General features: G+C 31.4%; 1 protein-coding gene across 1 annotated transcript; it reads right to left on the reverse strand.

Moving 5' to 3' along the window:
* Positions 1-2,325: 2,325 nt before the first annotated feature.
* On the reverse strand, positions 2,326-24,033 carry LOC125069853 (protein drumstick). The gene is made up of 4 exons (XM_047679448.1): positions 23,836-24,033; positions 8,718-8,978; positions 3,177-3,252; positions 2,326-2,768 (listed from the first exon to the last, which is right to left on the reverse strand). Exons 2-3 carry the CDS (start codon positions 8,933-8,935, stop codon positions 3,228-3,230), a joined length of 243 nt encoding a protein of 80 aa, XP_047535404.1. The 5' UTR covers positions 8,936-8,978; positions 23,836-24,033; the 3' UTR covers positions 2,326-2,768; positions 3,177-3,227.
* Between the last annotated feature and the right edge of the window lie 430 nt (positions 24,034-24,463).

The raw sequence follows: 24,463 nt of genomic DNA on the forward strand, positions 1-24,463 counted from the left end.
GTAATAAAAAATCGTCAACAACGAAATCACTCCAAATTAAAAAACACGCTAATTATTGCAGACTTTCCCCTTACCAAGTAACAACTACATTACAATAGATATAAAAGACGTTATATTATATAACCATCTAAACTACCAGCAATAAATATGTTTAGATAATATTATTGAATATCGCGATAGGATTTTGTTTTAAATGTCAATATGTTGATTGATGAAGCTATTTCGTCCAACAGTTATAACGTCCGGATCGCCGATGTGGCTCAGGTTCGCCCACTCGAAGTATAAACTTTATGCTCAATTACAATAAATATATTACTAGACAAATTAAGATAATAGAAACGAAAAGATTAATAGTCGAACGATATCTGAAACACACAATAATTTAAGTAAGATCTTTATGGTACTTTCATAAACATTTATAACACAAATGAAGCCTTTTTAATATGGAATATGATATTATATTATATCCTAAGATAAAAATAAATAAATGCTAATGATCGTCAGGCATTTCTTGGATTTCAACCTTGATTCATACAAAATTTCATCAAATTCAGTTCGTTTATTAGTACAATGCAACAGACAGACTGCAGACAGAGTTACTTTCGCATTTATAATATTAGACATTAAGTTTTATATTAGGCATTACAAATGAAATTAAATTAGGTCAATATTTACCTACACGTTAATACCAAATAAACAACATATAATACTAAAAAATTTACAAATGATTTCTAAATGTATTATCAACTAAATAGATCAAAATATTATATATAAGTTTAAGATTGTTCGATATTATAGCCGATCTTAGATTACCAGCGGACAGACGATGACTAACGCGGGTACAGCCACCGCGTTACGCAGAGAACCGGTCCCGCGCAAAAATAGCCGATACATGCCTATATTATACAGATTAAAAATTTATTGTGACATTTGCTTTATGAATTGACGGTGACGTTTCTTTTTTTTTAATTAACTCTTGGCTGTGGATTATGTGAGATATGCTTAAACAACAGAAGGTTGTTAATTTGTTTTAAAATTATAATTTCTTTAGGTTTACAAATTTTGCTTGATAAATATAAGTATTTTTACCTTAAAAAAGTTATATTCTTTGTTATGCAGTTCTCTGTGACTAATAATAGAAATTAGACTATTACTAAAAATAGCCAAGTCTAGGTTCCTATACTAAATTAGGTTTTTAAATTAAATAAAAAAATGAAACAACTATAATCATTATACAATATTTATTATCATTGATCTACACATTGTAATGGAATACATACAAATCGTAACTATAAAAAAATATAATATTTTTTTACAACTAAATCTATATAAAATATGGCTAAATGACAGTCCTGTCAAATATTGGCACATGGAATATTTTTCTTACCATCACAACTTGTCAGTATAATATTTTAAAGCATATTCTGTTTAAGCGATTGTCTTATGACATTTGATATATAAACTGTATTTATATATTTGTAAAGACATAATATAGAAAAATAAAACTTTGCCATTACTATTTCGCTAGTGAAGCGAAACGGTGGTAGTTTTGGGTAATAAAATGCTGAAACGAATACAAGAAATATTTCTTTTAAATCTTTACATATAATTTCATAGAGACTTCTATTATCTTTTTAATAACTTTTCCATACCAAAAGGTAAACGAATTTTCAAAGAGAAATAAAATATTAAATATTATCATTCACATAAGTCATTATTCAATTAAAACAGAAAAAATACGTATTAACTTAAAACTATTACTGTATTTACTCATTTAATCTAAATTTAGTGTTCTCGCGAACAAAACTAGAACAAAGAATCATTATCAAAGTTTAATGAAAACGCGAAAATGATTCTCAAACATTCTGTTCGAAGGCACATATGATTTAAGGCCAAGCCAAGTCATTGTTAAAATTAAACAAATATACCCATATTTCTAAGCATTAGGAACAACCCTTATAATGTACAAAAAGCGACAGAGAATGTTATATAAAAGCCTAATATATAAATGAAAGAATTAGAATTATATTTTGAAAGCCAACATATTTTTTTGTTTATCTTCTCATCTTTTCTAAACATACTTCTTAAAGATTCTCAAAACAAACCGATCGAATATAAGGTACGTTCTACGTAGAAGATTATATTAGTAACAATATTTTAAATATTATATAAATATTATTTTACATAAAATAGCTAAGCAGTTAAGCCGTTTTAATGCTAACGTTACTTATTCTAATAAATTACTATTTACAAATCACCAGAATGCTTATTAATTTTGTTGAAAATCGAATTTAAATGACATATTTCAAATAACTTTATGCATTTGTTAAAATAATTTCAAATTACTTTATTTTATTCGTCTGATATTATATCAACAAACCGTTTAAATACAATGATTTAGCATCATACAGTTTAATATACCCTATTATCCATTAACACTACATTTTAAAGATACTGTAAATTAAATTTGTTTTTATTTTTACTATTAAACAAAATTAATAGTTAATGTCAAAAATGATACTTAAACGGTATCAATTTTAACACGATGTTCGTTTTAACAATCGTGCTACTGGACAATAGGTTGATTAAACGAAAAACTTAATTTATTTTAACATTGCAAAGTCCCATTCTGGTGTCAACAATAGAAGCATAAATACTGTTTAAATTCCCAGACGTTATATGATCTCAATGGTTTTCTAGTGATCGTATTGTGTTTGTATCACCATCTTATGTTCATGGTCTCCTTATTGGAATTGTAGTGTGTATCTCTGTAACAAATTATTAAAAATTAATATATAAACGTAATAAAATACTTATATTCCTTTTAAACGAAATGTTAGTCCAAATAATTAAAGTCATGTCCACAAATAATAAACCCAATGTTAACATTCAGTTGGTATGCTTGTGGATTTTTTTTTAAATTTTAGCACGATCTTTGAATTGATCAACGACAAATTTGTCGTTCGTCTGTCACAATGCGGTCTCCTATGTATTCAATAACGAAACTATTTCAGGAACATGTGTTTAATTACATATAAAAGTATCAATTTTAACATTAAACATTGTTATGTTAAAATTGTTTCGTTAAAATGGGTTAACATTTTGTGTTCATGCTAACCAAACTTAACTCTTATTTTATATGTATATACATGAATTAGTAACGTGTAGAACCTTACTCTATTGCGTAAGAGAGACCGTTGTTGTTGGATCGTGCTATCTCCGTCACCTCACCGCCACAAGCATTGACTACATCTACAACAATTGAAAAAAAACATTAATAAAAACATTATTTCGACACATAAGGTTGACATAAACACACCTCGATTTTATAAGCAACAGAATATTTAAAAAAAAAAAGTGTTATTTGAGGTGATATTTATATATATTTAATTCATATACTATATTAATTAATTAATATGTCTTAGTATACAAATGATTACAATTGACATTGGACTTCAAGTGGATGTTCGAGTAAAACGAGAAATCATTCAAAAAAAATACTAATACTCATCAAGACAGACCGTTAGTTTGAAGTTAAATAGTGCAGCATAATCCCAAAAAAAGTGGGTAAGAAATTAATTTATTGTTAGTTAATTTAACTTAGGATTAAATACCGTTACCAAAACAATAATAAAGAAATACTGTAAGAAAAACATGATAATTCGTTAAAAAGTTAAACCGTTAGAACCCTAAATAAGATTACAACATCCGAGCGAGGATTGTCTTAGTTCATATATCTTGCAACAAAGAAGCACTTTAATCCTTTTAAAATGTTCTATTCCTGTATATCTTCTTAATCTGTAAATCCTTACAAATACATTAAAATCGCAGCGCTTAACATCTGTTTATAATCAAACAAATATAAAATAAATAAAAAAATATCGATTTTTCCATAGATAAGATAATCTCTTGACGCAATCCAAAGACCTAGAAACCGATAAACCGGGGAATCGAACCCTCGCCTATTAACAAGCTAATTTCAGTGCACTTAAATAAATACGTAAGTCAATATCATAACTTGTGAAACTTAATACTAAATGTATAAGTAAATAAAATGTATATAACACAATGTTTAAGATAAATAATACATAACCTTAAAATAGTAAGTCAAGCTATTAATCATAGTAAACGCAATTTTAAATTAAATGATTAATTACTCGATGTTTACATATCACTATCGCCTATTTATAAGTGATAGTAATGAAGTCGTACAAAACATCCGTTAACTCGACTTTTTTATTTATTGTTAAGATGTTAATACTTTAAATGGCAACTTCGAACTTAACATGCTATGATACACAAACGAAAAGTATCTAAATTAAGTCGAAACATTATACAGTTTACATGCCATAGACTTTAGTATCATTATTTATTTAATAACATTTAGTTTTAACACAAACTACGCACCTATTCGAAATAACGAAATGGCAAACGTAGTGAGAAAACGATGTATTACAGGCGACGCGAGTTAGCGCAATCGCGTATTAAATAGTAAGGACAATATACGCGACCTGTGCGGTAGATTGTACAATGTTGAACTATTCAAGTCGCATTCGATAGTGCAATTTACGTAATCGTAACAACGATCGTTCTCGCCGAATCTCGCCACGGCAACAGTTAAAGGGCGTAGGTGACAGGCGGCTCTTATACTTCCGCGCGATACAACACCGGGTGAGTTCGTGCGAACACCCCGTATGTGCGACTGTGGGAACGGAACGTTTTGTTTCTTTATACAGCGTGATTGCGAAATAAATTGCGTTGTGATTCTTGTATGCAACTGTTGTTGTATGCAACTAAATAGATAATAAGTAACACGTTTCGCGCCACCAATTCATTTTAGACGCGTATTTTATATCGATACTTTGCTTTTAAAAACTCACACAGTCATTTCATAGAAAAATTAGCTTATAATTGTTTTATAGCTTTTAATGAGTATAATAATTTAAAGAAATACATTAATGTGATACAAATGGGACGTCCTGTATCGTGAGCGATATTTCCAAGCGCGGCTAATTAGCGTTGCCACCTCGGACGCGAACAATTGTATACAATTGTGTGCTAGCGACCAGCTGTTTTAAATCGTAATGCATTTAACCGCATAGAATTTAGGTTTAAATCTAAAATGATACATATAAATTAAAAAAAAGACATAATTATCTATTTTGAAATCTAATAGTGTACCTTTTTCATGAGTAAGCTGTATAAAAGATTTCTTTGCATAAAAACATTCAAACGATCGCTATTAAAAAAAAACAAAACACAATTTGAAATTATCAATAAGTTGTTACTTCTCATAAATTTATTGAATCTTATTAATATGCTCAAGTAGTGAACGACCTATCTAAGCCCGATCGCACCGATGACCCACTCCGCTAACTCAGTAGAGCATCTCTCGATTTCCAATCGTTCGTAATTAAGCTAAGTAAGGACCCTTTGTTATCGATACGTCAAAGGCTAGCCTTAATTACGATTTCTGGATTCGAGCCATCGATAAATTATAGTTCAGATGTTCGTTTAATTAAGTTTGCATAAATGTCACTATTTACATAGCTTAATCGAAGTCGCTTGAAAATTCTCTTCGAATTACGTATTATAATATAATTGAAGTGCTTTAAAGCTATTTGTTATTTATAAATGCTTCAAAATTTCAATTCGTTGTTTTTAAATTCAGAACGTGTTTATTATAGCATCTTATTAATAAATTTATCTATGTTTTTATTATCTGTGACTTTTGTTGACTATGATTTTTGACGGGTATGTAATAAGTACATCGATTGTATAGTCTATGGCCACCTCGTATGTTAGTGTTTCCGCGTAAACCTTCAGGTCTCAACTGCTACATACTTATTTAGTAAAATAATCAGTAGCGGTACTCCGCCGCCATCGGCACTCACGTCTCTCTTGAGGTATTCACACGAGCTGAGCCACATCTAGTAAACATGGCTATAGTTTTTTTTTTTCGAATTATTTAATACATTATGTATGTAAAGGAGCATTTCAGTTGTTAATATATGCTACGTCAAGTGATACCTCATCGTAAATGATAGTAATGACTTAATTTTTAAATGCTTATTAAAATACTTCATAATTATTGTAGGTAGATATTTTTAAGAGCAGAGCTAAATGATTTTAGTACTAACATGATCTTTGAATTTATAATTTGTCTCGTATCTACTCCTGACCATAAGCAGATGTCATTTTGAAAATCTGCACTCGATCATCGTGGTGAAGTAACATTTTCTAAACATTCTCCTTAACGGGGTAGGTGCCCACCGCCTACTACTAATAACCATGTACCTACCTACGTATGTACGGTACGCGGTAAGGTTATATGAAACATAATACCCTTCTAAAAAACATATAAGGTTTATCATCCAAGCATTATTTAACCATTTACCGTAACCCATCGAATAGGCAAGCCCATCGCTTAACCACCGCAATTCGGGTTCGGCGGGTTAAGCGGCGTGCACACTGTTCCTTGTACGGCAACTGCAAATTATACGTTCACGTGTGGGGCTACCGCGTTCGCACAGTTTCGGAAGCATTAGGGGCTATTAAGCACCGTTAACACACGGGCTCGTCACGAGCTCACGACTCGCATCGTGAGCGATCTATCGACGATCTCAGTAGCGGATACGGGGCTCGGTTTTCACACGGAAACCAATGTACGCGTATAATGTCCCATTTGCGAAAGAAAGCCGTTTGAGTTCGTAATGTTCTCGATAAAGAGATCTTTTAAAATTTCGAATTCAACCTCTTTGAATCTGCATTGCTGTAAATTCGATTCGACATAGCAATTTTACTCCAGGCCCTTATCAAAGATACACTCCTCAGATATTAGTTGGATTATCAAGTTTCCAACTAGAAATACATAATCGCTAACTAGAAGCTGTATTAATGTTTAGAAGATATTCTGAGATTTGCACTGTGACCCTGTCAACTCGTCGCTACCATTACATTGTATGTTAATTATCTGTGGGCGAGAGTGTTCTGTCACTGTCGTGTAAATACGTCTTCACTAATTGGGACAATGTCGCTTGTCGTTGACACACATGTAAACGAGTCCCTTATGTCAAAAGTTTAACGAACTCAATATGACAGATAATGCTAAGCATAAGTTTTTATAGTCCCGCTTTTTACGTTCGTCAGTAATCGACATTGTATGTAAATTATAAATTGCATGTTCGAAATGCATTAATATAGATAAGCTAATACAAATAATCGATTTAATTACTCGGATCATTTATTATTATCAATAAATTAATTATTTGTTAAATGTTTATAATTTAGTTATAAAACACAAAGATCTTGTCCTAAAGGACAACATATATTCCAAAAAAAAGAAAAAAAAAAGACCTCATTTTAATATTCCTTCTTTTTGAAATATAGAAAACATTAAATATAATTGAATTTTAATAGCGTAATAAGGTATTGAATAGGCTTTGTGTAGGAACTGTAAACCTTAACTCACAGTACGATGTGAAATGTTTTCATCATAAAACCTTAAGTACATCTAATCTTATATTGGTCACTGCGGTCTTTGTAACAGTAGGAACTGACGCCTGACATCTCAGTACAGGACACTAGATCAGCTCATTGCGCATGTGAAAAACTAGACCCTAATACAGAACGACAAGTGTAGCCGCGGCCTTGCATCCCGTGGTGTTCCGACCACAGATTATGTAGGCCATCTAAAATGTCTATTACGCAAAGAGGTTGAATTCTGTTAAATTTCAATTATATTCATAATTTAATGTTGATTATATATTTCGGTATTATTTAAATATATTTTAAAATTTATTATTTCATTTAATTACATAGTTTGATTGATTGTATTCGATGTATTATATATGTATTTGCATTAAAATATGTTTTGTTAATTGAAGTAAATGTAAACCAAATTATACTTTATTTGTTTCATTTGCGACATAGATTCCCGTTCATGCCATTTTGATTTTCATTTATTGTATTTTAAATTCCTTTTTTCATCCTTCATTACATAATTACTATTTACAAATAAGGTACAATTATTATTGATTAACATACATTGAATATAAATTAAATAAACATACACATATAAAGATATATGTAGTACTGCATATTACTTAGTTTTTAAGTAGTTTTCTCTTGTCTTCTCATGTAATTTCTCATAGAATAAGGAGAAACACTTTATCTTAAAAATGTTAATAAAATGTGTACCTGTATGTATTTTAAGATTACTAGTTTTATTCATTTATTGAATCAGTGAGTATATCAAATAATTCGTTCAAATTGTTAAAATTAAAGATATTATATCAATTTAAAAGATAGTTATGATTTTAGGCAATCATTTTGAAAATCGAAACATGTGTACGTACAGATATCAAAATCAACTAGCATTGATGATTTTTATTAACATACTTACAATTTAAATTACGTCTTAAATTAATGTTTAAATAGTATTATTTTTAAATACTTTTGTTATCATCAATAACCGTACACAATTTTAAATTATAACATAACATATTATAAGTGAAGCTAGAACCGGTTCAAAATAAGAATTCCCCCAAGAAAACCCTCTAGAAACCGACCAATAAACCTACATTAATTGTAATTTACAAAATGAACTACGGTATAAAAATCAACGAGGAGGTACTAAGTAAATTTTATCATATGTATGTATAATTATATAAAATATAGATATCCATAATACAAATACAAAATGATAGGAAACTAACCTGTGCTGACGCAAATTGTCCTGCCTTTTGAAACTCTTCCCGCAGACCTCGCAGCTGAAGGACAGCTCCGGGCTCTTGTGGGTGCGTTCGTGAATCATCAGGTTGTAGGACTTCGTGAACCGACGTTGGCAATACTTGCAGACAAATTCGCACTTTGGGCGCAGTTTACGCCTAAAATCCCTGGTGTGATCTTCGTCGATTTGCATCACGGCGAACATTTTGTCTGATCTATGGTGCTCGCTACGGGCGGGGCTTGGGCGCCTGTGTAACAATGATAACTTATCAGACACATATATCAATCAAATACGACGCCTTGCTGTATTGTAATAGAGCTGAAAATTATCTAACACTCGACAAAGATAAAGGTAATTCTTCATTTGTTTTAACTGAGTATTTATTTAAGGGAGGTACACACGTGTATAACATATGCGATATAAATTAAAGGTTGAATATTTGTTGATAGTTCTCTTATAAATTTTAAATTAAGATTTCATAACTATTTGAGCTGTCATTGAGTTTATTGTAACGTTTATTAGTGATGAAGATATTGACGAGAGCTTTATAATATAAATTTATTATCAAGACGTTGATTACTATGTTAATTACACGTATATTTATTATAATAGCTAGTAAGTAATACGCACCTTCGATTATTATATAAAGCTCGTAAATTCTTAACACTTTCACTGAAATTTGATTAAATAACACAGCGTATGAAACTCCTTTAGGTACGATGGCAAAAATTGAAGTTAAAATTTACAAAGAGCTAATGTGACTAGAAGTGACACGGTAGACGTGCGACGTAGACCGGGTGCGTTTGGCAACTGCGCTGGCGAGAGGGTGCGGAAACTACTGATAACATTACGCGGAAGGCGCGTAGCCCCCACCATGTGCGCTCGCCTGAATGAACAGGTAGCGGGACGGTAGGCTGGTGGCTGATGCCGCATAGAGGAAATTGTTCATCAATATATAACTATCGTGTGTCGGAGATATAATAAATGTACAATAAACGCATTAATTTAAAGGCATTTTTTTGTATTATTTCTTTAGCAAAACCTAAATTTAAATACATAAGAAATAATAGTATATCGCGTAGGTACGTTCTGTAAGTGTTTTTTAAATATTTGAATTGTAATATAGTCATTTCGTATAGGTATATAATACTTGGTGAAATTAAGTATTTCTTGCTATCCCCCAAACACTATTAACCTCGGTAAACTAAAGATAATTACAGAAACAAGCATTAAAATGGCAACGATTACAGTACAGTACACCGGTCACGGTGGGAAAGCCGCGGGTGGCTCGCGGCGCTACCGTGCGTGCGTTCCACTCACGATATTACTTATTTCGGCACCGGCGCTTGCATTGCCACCCGCTAAATTACCGTTTGCATTCGGCTTCTGTTATTACCGGTCAGTTGCGCTTTCCGTTCAATATAGGTCCGTGTAAATCATCGCTAAGATTTATAACATATAAACAAATCGTTCTGAATCTTAGCGTAATAAAGAAGCAATTTTTATATTTTTAATTGCCAGTGCAAGTGGAAACAAAGCTTAAAGATTATCGCGTTGATGATCTCGGTTACAGAAATGTATTTTTAATGTGAATTCTCAGCATGACTCTATTAACGGAGCGCAGTTTTTTACCGTCTTTTGCGATAAGAATTTAATATTTAACTGTGGAATCACGAAAAGATGGCAAGCGAAAGAAGCTCTGTTGTATATATTTCGACATACTTAGCTACCATTTAGGGTTAGTCTTCTGCGCCGGTACTTTTTGATAAACATCTGATAGTCACGAAGTTTCCTCTTTAGTAGCAAAATAAATGCCTCTTATGGTATGAAATATGGTACCGAGTTTATCTCAAGTTTACTGCTCATCTTGAAGAAATTATCGTCATTCTATGTTCACAAATAGCGGGTACATGTAATGCTAGATTTGTTTAAATCTCGAAAATTCAAGTTAAATTCTCTAAAGTTTAAGTTAAAGTTTTAAAAACAAATTTCATATACTAAATGAGACATATTCCTATAGAGATTATAATAATAATATTATAGAAATATTACAAACCTTACAAAACCGTAAATTATATTCAAATTACCTAATAGGAAAAATACAACGAAAAATAAGTAATCAAGCGAGCGTATTTTTTCTAAAGTTATTACTAATCCTTACGATTGGCGAAATGCTGTCTCATCCAGATAACATCTATCTGTGTCAATTTATTTGTTTTAAAGACGCGGATCTGCGTATGAATCAAGGCACACCTTAAAGTTACGTTACGATTCTATGTATTTATGATTCATAAATAACTCGTCTTGAACTACTGACCTCAGGATTCATAGAAGCGTATGCAATATAGGTGTATGTTAATTAAAATTAAATTAATGAATTATTAAATCAACATTATTCAATATTTTGACGAAATAATTCGTCACGGGTAATTCAAAACTAATGAGCGATTACGCATAATAGCTTATAATTAATACTTAGTTTTATGACATCGATTTTTATAATTAAATAATATAACTTTATTAAGTGTATCTAATATGTAATAATTATTATTATTCAACATTTATTACTTTAAAAGTTGTTTAAATATTTATAATACCTACTATGAATTACATTTTAATTGGTCAAAACAAATCAAATGAGTTCAAACCCGAGCGGCTGACTAGTAGACACTGAGAAGTTCTAGTATTTATCTCCTAGCTAACCAAATGAACTCAATGCTATCAAATAATTTTAAATCATCCGAATTAAATACATTTAAAAATTATTTAATAAAATTTACAATATAATAGATGCAGTTTCAACTTTACTGCATAGATTTGGTTACAACTGAAGCTTTAACAAATATCGGAAAAATATTTTTCACTTCACTTCGACTTAGTAAATCAGTTAGGTTGTTTAACATATATTATTTTGTTCGAAAAATGAGGTTTCTTTTGTAAGTATACATTCGTCATGCGACAACTCATGCGTCATATCGAGAGTGTGGTTAAACTGTTAACTGGAATTAACATAATTAAACAACACGTCGGGTATTCGGTCGCGGAAAGTAAAAAGTATATCGCGGTTAAAATTATGTATCTACCTAAGCACGATGTGTTTTAGCACACTAAGAACTCTATACATAATTTAAAATCGTCTTGATTAGTTTCAAATCTTCACAATTCTTCACCGATGTGGTCCAATACATAATCATCCTAAACATCTACCACTAGAACTTTTTTTAAACATAAACTTGGCAATGATGCAATCCGTTCATCCAAATAATTAAAAACATTGTAAGTATAGTATCTGGTACCAATATAATCATTGTAAACAGAGCTCCATAATACACCTTAATGATCACCACAAAAACTGCCACTTTAAAGTTAATTACGTTAAATTCCACAAACGAATAAGTAACTGCGTAAAACATTCAATTGTTAGCAACATAGTCTTTGCAACTGTTTGTCTTACACTGCGCGATTCGTTGCGTGTTGCAAACAGTACGTATATGTATATATACAGTGGCGTAGCTATCGTAGGGCTAGGTGGTGCAGTGCACCAGGGCCCCGGAGCTCAGGGGGCCCTCCAACCTAAGCTTTGAATAGATATGACATATGGATTTAGCCTACTAATGTTCGTCTCAATGTATCCTTTATCCTATTTTTATTCCTATCTATAATTTTGAAGCGTAATATTAGTTAAACAGGGGGTGAGGGCCCGTTTCTATGCACCGGGGCCCTTGTCCACCTAGCTACGCCACTATATATAAACTAAAACATTAATGTCTGTATGTAAAATGTTCGTAACTATAGTTATAAATAATATTGGTGAAATTATTTTGGATTCTATCTATGATGATGATCGTAGTTCAAAATAATATTATTGTTTCTTTGTCAATGCAAGATCTCGGGATTGTTTTACACAATATTCTACTAGTTACTTAATAATTTGTCGACAGCGGCTTTGCTCGCGTATTAGGTATATTATAAATATTAATCACTGATATTGGTCTGCAAAATTTATTTAAGTATAATTTTTTTTTTTTTTTGGTTTCCCTTGTATGCTACTTTTATGGTATTTCTTGAGGAAAACTCGTACTTATTCGTATAAGCTACAATGCGATTCTTCATAATGGTAGGAAATTATTATAAATGAAAATTAAATGAGGAATAATAATACAATCAATGATACAATAATGGGAAAATATTTAGTTGGTGATAGAGCTTAGCAGGCCCATCTAAACTACATCTACTACATCTACTCTCAGCAATTATTTTACCAACGAATGTCTTGGTGTGAATGGTGATTGAGCCAGACCAAATACAGGCACAAAGAACAGAACATCTTAGTTAACAGTTATTGGCACAGTAGTAGTGTAAGGAATAGTAACATTTTCGTATTGCGTAAAATAATAAAAAAAAAAATAGAACATAATTATTAATTTCATTAAATTAAATAACTCGTAATGTACATCATACATTTATTTATGAACTTAAATGGACAACAAAGTCAGACGATCTATCTTTACATTTTCACTTCGAGTATTGAACAATTAAAACGAGGATCAAAGCTATAAACGTAATGGCCGTTTTCATATGAACATCGTTGTTAAATTTTATCACTCGCATGTTAAGGAGAAATCGTTAATAATCACTAATTTAGTTCTATTCATAAGTTGAACAACTATTTTATTAGTCGTGGCTTGTGCATAACGTTTATGAGATTTTATTTTTCTTAACAAATTGAAAACGACGCAGTTTGTTCCCACAGACAGCACTTCATTACAGATTAAACATGAGTTTAATAATTAATTATAAAACAATTTTATTGGAATTTTATATCTTAGCATTTTAATGATTTAACTTTTTTAAAGAGACTAATGTTTTATATGTATTAACTTATATTGAAACATTTAATATTCTATTATTTTTATAAAACGATATTTTGTAATAGAAACAATTCATCTTTAAGTTGTACTTTAATGTGTAATGTTGTTTTTTTACGTACCATAATTATTCAGAATACCTACACCCCAAAAATGCTTACAATTGTATTTATAGGAGTCTGTTTTGAATTTAGTCATTATAATTATTTATTAAACTAAACATCGTATTATTTGATATTGGCCTTTTAAAAAGGAAATTGTTTTTTAATCTATATTTATCATAAGACCTCGAAATATGCTAGTAAGTTTATATACCTACATATTCCATTTTCAAATTCAAAAGCATCGATCACATTAATATCCGAAACATTAAAAACATAGATTTATTCTAATTATCAATTTGAATTACGAAGAGCGACTTAAAGAAAAAATTTTAAAGAAAGCATTTTTCATCTTATTTAATATCATAAATCCACCATCAGTATAGTTATTCTGAAGTCAAAAACTCACAACTACAAGACCGCATTACAAGAGATTTAAAAGACAGAAAGTGATATGCGACATTTGACACTATATTAACAATTATGACATTTAAATAATACGCATCAAAATAGCGTATCCACGTAAGATGGGTTTGAACATAGCCCTGCAGTTTAGAAAGATATACCACAGATCCGAGAAGAACCAAACCAATCAAAGAAGCTTCTAGCTAAAAGCTGAAAACGATTGAACGATACTGAACAACACTTGAACTCGATTCGTAACGATTTAAACATTTCAAAAGCAGTATTTATCATGTTATTGTGTCAATGCCTTTATAGTCACATCTAATACGGTCTATTACTGGGCTTTGTGGCCATTGTTCGTCTTTCACGAGACCGAATGCAAGTCAGCGTGAGTCAATTCGTATTACGGCTTTCGGCGTCGGCTTTCTAAGAATTCTTCTGTTCGATGTTATTTGTGCAATTGTCGATATATTTTTCGAAATTTGTGCATTTTATTTATTGTTTATAATGCAATTGAACTTAATAATATAAGTTTACATGGATTATAATGTATTGGACGTATTCGTACTAGATTTATAAGTAGCTAAAAAATTATAATATGAAGTCATTGTTGAGTCAATAATTTAATTACCTATATATAATTTATTTTATTATTATTATATTTATTTGGCTGATTATACTTAACTTTTATAAGTTAATATCTGGTACAAATACACAATAATTACAACAATAAAAAAAGGCGCTGAAGTTCGTCCGAAATAAAAAAGCATTAATCCCATATTGTTCAACTCGTGTCTCTGTATTTCAACACGAAATTATGTTTATCATTCTGTTTGACATTTTTACGAACAATGAATCATTCGTCTCTTTCTCACCGATTAAAATCGACGAAATATAGAAAGGGATGGAATGCAATTGTTGGCTTGTCCTTTAAGTTATGAGTATAAAATGCTTGGTATGGGCTGAATCATGCTCTTATAATTACCTTGATGTGGTTTCGTTCATGAATAAATCTTTAGTAATGGTCGGTGATCCTTGTTATAGTGGCAGTTTTTAATATTAGTAAAATTGCTTGTACAAATTCACAAATCAAGTTGTTTGTGAAAATGAGGTGTTACTATAACAACAAATATGGCTGAACAAGCACCGACTTTTGTTTAAAAAAAAAAGAATCGACCTATTGTTGTTGAGAGATGTATATGTTTCGTGGTTATTTAGTTAATTCATGCTAATTATATTATTATTTACAACGGAACTAACTTTAACTAAGAATATATATAATAATGAGCACTTAATGTCATTAGGACTAACTTTAGACCTAACACTTGAGATGTCAAGTGCACACGGATGCATTCTGTCACAATTTGTCACTTTCTCACTCTTTTATATTCTAATGATGAAGGACGGCAAATCGATTTATCGAACCAGTCACCAGAGAGAAATCAGGAGCGGGACCGACAGTATTTTACGTGCTTTCCGAGGCACAAGTGATTGCCGACGTCCGAAATACTCATTCTTTGAAATAAATACTTTTTACCGTCTCATTTATCCTTGATTTCAAACTGTATGAGACAAGTTCGAAACTCAAGAATATATTAAATACGATTGCTTGAGAATGGTAAGTAATAATAAACAGTCATCGTTAGTTTTCATTTAAATTAAGTAACATAAATTAGATAAAGGGAATTGTTTAAATTCCTCATAAGTCAATCATTTGGACATATTATTTACAGCGTATAATCCAAGTTATATCGATTTAAATTGAAACAGGTTCCGCAGCCAAATTATAATATACAAATGAGCGAGTGAGCAGATATAACGAAACAGTTAACGTCTTGCGCGTTCCCACAGGAACGGTATGCGCGAGCTGGAACAGTGGAACGAATGGAGACGACTGTTAATTATATAAATATTGTATTCTCAACAACTTAACAAAAATAAAGCACGTAGTTCCATCTACTAAGATGTAAATTATATACCTATTACGATTACTATTTTGGAGTATTAAGATATTAGAAAATAACATACATACATACATACATATATATGGTATACTTATTTACTAAATTTAAACATACTTCAAAACAAATATTGACTACAGTAGTTACCTACTTGTTGATGTTGATGTTTAAGAGCAAGTTTCATGAAAAATCATTTACCTCGTTTATAAATATTAAATTTCATTTCGTTTTACTGTTAGGTACTAATCGATGTTCATGTATTTATCTATATACTCTAAACTAGGTTAGTATATCCTTTTACTTACTTACTTTAATTCTTAAAGTTTAAAACGTATAAAATCTTGTTAGGTAATTAGGTACCTAAAATATAATATTATTATTACACGTGATAGTGCGCATTAAACATTAATAGCCATATAAAATTGTACTTAGGTACCTATATTATTTTATTATTTGACTAAAGATTTATAACTTATCTACTTACTTCCTAGTAGATATACCGATACAAATAAAACTGTAATACCTTTAAGCATGGCCTATAAGTAATTAAACCAAAATATGCGTATGTAATAGAGCAAAAAAGAACTTATAAATATCAACTCCACCGTTTTACTGTGCCGACTGATATATTGGGCGCTTGCCCGTAGCCCCCGGCGAGTGCCTCCCCGTACATTTTAGCTGATTGCCTATGTTTCAACTTTTAACCGCGGTACCTACACCTATAGTTATATATTATGTACTTAATTCGTACATCATTTTGTGCCACGTATGTTCATTAGGTATTTATATACGAGAATTATTTTTAAAACTTTTTAATGATTTATTGGAATTTAACAATTCGAAATTAGAATATTTCTTTGAAATAATAATCTTCTAATAATCTAAATTCAAAATGAATAAAAATGTTTGACATTGATTCGTATAAATTTAAAAATCGAATCAAAAAAATAAACTGGAGGAAGGAATATTTCAAATTCTTAATTAAGAAAAAATATCTCTATGATTTAGTAATTAATTCTAATAACTAAAAGCTCATTCGTAATACTTACAAATTTCTTCTCGCCACCCTAACTCCCTTTATATATTATGCCCTCTGGTAACATATGCGTATTTATGTACATGTGTTTACGTGTGGGTGTCGCTACTGGTTTACGCGGCGGCCAATCAAAGACGAAGGAGAAATCTTTAATAACAGTTCGTGAACTCTTTCGAATTGATTACTTGTGATTGGTCGATTTGAAAATAGAATTCGAATCGTTCAATTTAAATGTTTATTTTGAAATTTTATACGAATCACTAATATTCGTAATCTAAATATTGTTTGTTTTTATAAGCATTTTATAGTTCATGTATTTATTGGCTTAGGAAAAAAGACAAGAAGAATACAGATTAAAAATACTCGAGGGTCTCAATCTCAATCGGCTCAAAGGAGGTCGGTTTATTAGAGTTCGTGACCAAACACACATAATTAAAACATGGCTTCGCCCTAAGGGCTTTATCTCATGGTATTTAACGTTACAGCTTTGCACTCTAGTGTTTTATGATCGATGATTACAATCGATTAAACGGTGTCTCACAAAACTGACAATGATTTTTAAATGAATATACTTTTTTGGACGATAATAATTCGTTTGTAAGGAAAAATCGATATAAATAAGAATTACTTTTGATTTACTTACGCGATTTCATATCTATTAAAAATCGAACGATATGTGCGTGCACAGTGAAAAATTTTAATCCGGCTACTGTTCACCAATCAGCGTGGAGGGCGTGGCGCGTAACTCGGTAGCCGATTGGGGAAGCATTCAAAAAACGAATTCTTACTTTTTTATTTACAAACGAGTGAAGCGTGGGAGGAACTTTCTACAGCCGGAAGGTTTTTTCACGTGGGACGCTGATATAGCTTCAAAAGCTTTTTAATATACAGTTTAGCGCATAAACTGGAACAAATGTGTATGTAAATAACTACCTAATTATTCCGAAAATTTTCGTAACTTTCTAAGTTCTATAAGGTAATGCTTTAGTTTACATTTCTGTTTGAGAAAAACTTATAAGTACGTTATAATGAAATTAAAAAAAAATTGTTCGTACCTACTTAGGTAGAGGTAAGTACGTACCTATTGAACTCTATTTTTTTAATTCTTTATTCAAATAGTAGGTAGGTACCTAAACATTTACAAATATCTCCAGAAAACAATATTAACAAAAGCGTTCCTATTTCATTCGCTTAGAAATAAGATCAACAAAAGTATCAATCGCATAGAAAAAATCTACGGGCAAACATTACACACTTCTAAATCTGACCACAAACAGACCACATCTAAGCATCGAAATCACTATGTCTATAAAAAAGTCAGGTATAGTCACCTGTGGCGCTATGGGATGTGTTAGACGAAAGCGCCGGTGTGAACTGGCCTTAACAAACATCTCTCAATGGACGTAAAACATGTTGAATGAGCGTGCTAAGTGCTTAATATCAGGTAAATGAATAGATCGCTTAAATACATGGTTAGTTTGGACCATCAACGCTAATTCCGCAACCACAAACTATAAAAAGTTATAAGCAATGTGGCAAATACCCTCAATTTCAAACCATGTTGAACTGAATAAAATCGTGTTACGTTAAAAAATTTATTTTTTTTTCATTTTTTACTCGACATTTGTTAATTAAATACTTATGAATATTTAATGTTTATCGTCGTTTTTTTCACTCTGAGTATCGGCGTTAGAGTGAAAACGAAATTGCGAAAATATTAAGGATTTTTTTTAAAGCTTTTTGATATTAGGTAACACATATCTTGCATTTTAAATAAATTAAATAAATATCCCCAAAAACCATCCTACGTCGTATGTCATCATAGTTAAGAATGTACTTATAGATTATTAGTGTTAAATGGTCCAAACTCATAAACTATACAAGTGCTGTCTATTATTTCAACACTTAATCGATATCTATGTAAAAAAAATATATCTTCAGTTTTTGATTGTAAGGTTATATCAAAATTCTGATTCATTTTCTCCCTATGTATCAACAATATTACGCAACAAAAAGTAAACTTAAACAAAGTGTAAATTTAAAATCGTCCGTAATACATGTATTGCTGTATCGCATTTGTACCTTTGCAATACAAATATAATCAAACATGTATGCATTATCTTCAGAACACAATCGTATCAATTCACGGTCGCGTTTACGTATACCATAAAAACCTAATGATATGTGATAAGGCCAGTGTTACTTAGGTAAGTGGTTTTATTGTTTGCAGTAAAGTTTATCGTTGAACAAAGTAATCAGGTGGCGGTGTATTCAAAGAGCTCGTACTAGGCAATGCCCCGTGCACAAACAAAGCGATAGCACCAAATACAGATAAAGATTTAAAAAGGATATGTTCACTAAAATTGCGCAGCTTTTTGTATTTTTGCATAGTGTGATTGTTTTGCACAGATAATATAATCGGTTTTGGTTAAATATGTTCGAGGAATACACACCGACCAAGAATGAATGATAAAATGTTAAGAAATACAATAGACACAACAAGTAAATGCACAACAAGTAAGATATCCTTTTACTAATTTGTAGTTCATTATTGTACAATTAATTTCGATAGTATGGCTGTCATTGCAAAATATGAAAAAAAAAAAAAAAATAATACTCCGATTGGTAGATATGTTACACAAGATAGGGATGAAACTATTATTTTTATATAGGTCTCAATAACTTCCCTAATTTGGTAAATCGACGAAACTTGACCATTGGGCAGTGTTATTTAAACGAAGAAAATAAATGTAATTTAGGAGATTTTCGCTTCTAACGGTACATTTGGTTTATAACACTTGGAAAGAAAGTTATAATAAATTTAAAATTTAAAATCTAGTATTTTTTTAACGATTTTTATAATGATATCTCCATCGCTTTTTGTGTCCGTAGGTATATTTCGAATGTTTATTCGATTGTTGTTGTGCTTGATTCCGATTAATTGGAAGTTTAGTTAAAACCCTATGAGAATTATGAAAATAAACCATTCGAAGATTATAACAGGAATGGAAACTTCAAACGTTATTTGTTAATATTTAACACATCCAAGAAAGGAATTCGTTTATCTATTGTGGTCGGAGTCAGATAAGAGCTGCCCAAATTCGTCAGACTATTGTCTTTTATCTAATACAAATAAAAGTTTCCTGCCATATTCTCGCGACTGACAAATTATGTGTTAAGAGGATGCTATGTACAAATAAAGTATATTATTTACATATGATTGTTTGATCTTGTATTTGTTTCCTGTATGGTAAATATATTGACGACGTGTTCAATAGTGATGTTTTAAAATAACATGTAGGTACCTATGTACTTACAATTGTTAACTAAGAATTTGGGGTACCTACTTGGATTTGAACTGAAAATGCTAGTATTGACTACATACCCGGACAAACTTCATGGAATTCTTATTATTATTGTGTTTGTTATTAATAACTAAATTTATTAAAACTTGACATATACCTATTCTGATAAGAATAAAGCAATAATTTTAAAATGTAATTTATTTTAGAGGAAATAACCAAATTTAACGTATAAACGTACCTACGAATACTTTATAACTTGTATACAGCGAAATGATGATGTCCATCAGACCGATCTCGGAGAGGGGTACAATTTTCAACGGAGACCACAGTGACAGCGGAGATGCACTCATGATTCCTTCATAATTCGATTAGATAGCAAACCGGATAGAGTTCAGGCACAGGACCAATGGCTTTCTGCCAACTTACAAGCTACGAGATTTTTTAGACATAAAACCTTTTTCGCCCGGCCTAGTGTTCTGACCCAGGACCAGATCTCGAGATCGGATTTTATATGGCTTAATATAATAGCCAATACACCAATGAAGCAGTTTAGTAATTTTACAAATGGAATATTATGAGTAATAACTGAAGCATACCGACATAATAAATTAAAAAATATATCGTAAGGTCGATATGGACTTCTGTTGTAAGTAACATACTTACAATACATATATTAGATAATGGTAAATAGCATTTATATGAAGTATCGTCTGTTCTGGTGGACTATAATCAATATTCTGTCCTCGTTCAATGTTTAAACATCGTTCGAAAATTAATGGATGCAACATCGGTCGATTCGGTCGGCGTTATGACAAAAGCGTTTCTGACCATAAATAATCATTGTCTTGGATATTATTCCACCCCGTGGCTCATAAACTCGACGTTGTGTGTTAATATGGGGAATAGCTTGTTCTACACAGCCAACAGATAAAGCATTAAATTAAAATAATCCTAACAAAAACGAATACATCTTCTAATGATAATTACTGCGTACTTCTAATGTTGCTAACATTATTTTTGAACAATGATTTGATTGCTTTTATTCGATTTGCTGTCATTTAAAAAACCGATCGATTCGTGAACATTCTTTGACAAAGCAAAAGTACTTGTACATATCTTATTTTTAAAAACTTAAACTGCACACGTTTCGAAAATAAAATCTGAGGGGCATGGTATATTACATTCGATTATTACTGGGCGCGTATGTGACATTTGTCTTTTTAGTCTGTGGTACGAGTTCGTTCGGCAAAGTTAAAAGAAAGTGGCGCGCAGTACGCCCCGTCGCGCGTCCTCGACATTCCAAAAATATTCCAACACAATTTCAAATTTTAAACTTCGAACGTTTGTTTTTTAAAATGCAAATTTTCATTTCCCCTTTGTGGTTTGAACAAACATCTCAAAAATCACATGTAACAGTTTAAAAACTGTCGTTCTAATTGAAATAAATACGTGTGGTTAAAACAATTTTACTAATCCCTTTATTAATTTAAATTCAAAACAAATAATCATAAAATAAATCATTATGCTTTGCAAAACGTTTATGTGAAAAACTTTGCAATAAAAAAAGCGATTTGGAATCATTTAGCACATAATTTGCGTTCTAAAAGTGAATTGGCAACAAGCGGTATAATCACATGCTACTGAGTTACGCTCATTTTAAAAGAGCTCGACAGCAACTTTTATCAATATTCAATATCAATATTATACTCATTTCTTAAAATTGTGATATTTATTTTTATCACGGTGTACAATATTTTATATATATTTTTTTTTAAATTATATATTTTTGATGTTTTTATAATAGCTATTATTTTTAATTATTAATTGAAATATCGAAAAATCAAAGCGTTCAATGTTTCTATTTATTAAACTATTATTTAATTTTAACTGTTTACGAGTATACCTACCTATACAGACTTTTGTGATTTTTACCCTTGCATATTTAATCTATCGTTTGTTAAAAAAAAACACATTCAGCCTATAATAAGCGTATAAATGTTATCATTTACGAAAAAACATTATTAAAAATCGCTGACTCTCAGCCTATAAAGGCCACTCAGTAATTACGAATGTATGTTATTCAGCCTTCGGCATTGTATAAGCATGTGAATTAGTCTGACATTAAAGGCATAAAGTAATTTTCCTTATTGTTAATTCTTATTTTTGTGTACGAATAAAACACCCAGCAAATTGATTATAAATAATCGGTATCTTTTATTCGCCATGTAGGAACCACCATGACTAAAAATGAATACTCGATTTTTTAAGTAGATATCTGTTTTTTGTAACGTTAACAAAGGTACGAAACTTTGTGTTTTCAATCTACTACTCGCTCAAATTCGAATAATATTGTAAATATATTATATATTTATAATAAATAGGTATTTAATATTTTTAGTACTTAATTATTTTTTTTTGTTTAAAGTGTTTTTATGCATTTTTAATTGTCATTCTATTTAATATCTCATACAATGTTTTGGCGGTAAAAGGCTCAAAAGATAACGTCGAACACATCTGACGTAGGTATTTTTTTTTAATCTCATGGGAACCAAGAAAATATCGTCTAAAGTCTAATGATGCGTGCACTTAAAATCATTCATAAACAACAATACAAATCGGACAATCCCAAAATGTCTAATAACGTTAGGGCAACGTTTTTAAGAAACCATTGTTAAATAAACCATAAATCGTTATAAAATGGTTGCGATCAGACACTCAATGGTGCTCAAGTTGGGTGCTCGTGACTAAAAAAAAATATAAGTTTTGTAATAATTTTTTTCAAGCGCCGAGGCGCTAAGCACCATTTGCATGATAATATAGTCGGCTCTATTCAAATAAAGAATATATTGGATATTTTTAATCATCCCCAATACTTCAGAACCTAACTCAAGCACAATCTTATAATCAATTTTAAATATCGAATCCAATTTATATTTACAATTCAAATAAAATTACCTTACATACATACGAACTAAATTAACGCATATGACAAATTTTACACCTACTGTTCTATTAGATAATATTTGCATAAAATCGTAAATGCTAATAAGAATGTTTGGTTATTATTCATACGGACGAAACTTGAAAAGATTGTGGTTCACACCTTATTGCTTGCTTGTTAATTCATTATTTATCGTGTATAAATAAATATAATAAAAAAAAACTATTAAGAAAATAATATAAAAATTTCGACTTACAATTCGAGACGAATGCGTTACTTGTGACGAACATAACACTTATCAAAATATACATTTGCAATAATAATCGTTTTCTCCCTTAATCGCTTCGTCGGATGTTATGGATTTTATGTTGTACGTATCTTATAAGGCTGAGGCTGTACTCAATTCTTATGTTCGCAATCGACAGTACGCAATTAAAGAGAGCTTCGATTAGATTGAGAATAAGTAAGAAGGCGATAGAGTACTCACTGTGATCGGGCGCTAACAGCGGCGTTTATTGCTGATTAATGTTTATTTTTACGTATAAATTAGTCGGCTGCGCGGCGTAGACTGTTCGAGTGCAGTAAAAAACAGTAATTTATTAGTGGCGACTTCTCGTGTTGGCACGGGCTTAACGAGTGTGTGGCGTGCGGTGCGGTGGTAAGAAAAAACTGGCTCGCTTGGTACGTAGCTCGAGCAGCAGTGGCCTGAGGAAGAATAACCCCAGGAGTCGATGGGAGCTGCCACCGCTTCCGAACGCACCCCGCGCCCCGCACCTCGTACCGCCCGCTCGATACAGATCACGCATTCTACGAATACCTTTAGCCACGGCGCTGGCGATCACCTGCCATCTTTTTCACTCTTTTGCCGTTGCTGTTGCGTTGGAAGACCACGATTATGCGGGATGAAGGGGGTCTAATGAACGTTTTACACCGAACGACGCTTCCTAAGTTCACCGAGTAAAGGTCACACGGGCTAAGCGAGCCGGACGACGCAGCGTGAGCGTAGAACTCGACCGCGCCGAAGTAGCTGCGCGTGCGCAACACCGGCAGCGCCCACATGACCGGCCGTTTAACTGCGCGCGCTCCTCGCGAAACGCTATCCGTCTCGCTCTCGC

The sequence above is a fragment of the Vanessa atalanta genome, chromosome 16 (assembly GCF_905147765.1).
Source record: "Vanessa atalanta chromosome 16, ilVanAtal1.2, whole genome shotgun sequence".
Classification (NCBI taxonomy): Eukaryota; Metazoa; Arthropoda; class Insecta; order Lepidoptera; family Nymphalidae; genus Vanessa; species Vanessa atalanta.

Bases quoted from the DNA above. Each gene is read 5' to 3' on its own strand.
- LOC125069853 (XM_047679448.1), bottom strand. From the start codon at position 8,935: ATGTTCGCCGTGATGCAAATCGACGAAGATCACACCAGGGATTTTAGG. The intron at 3,253-8,717 runs GTTAGTTTCCTA...CAATTGTTGTAG, and splicing joins GACAATTTGCGTCAGCACAG to ATGTAGTCAATGCTTGTGGC.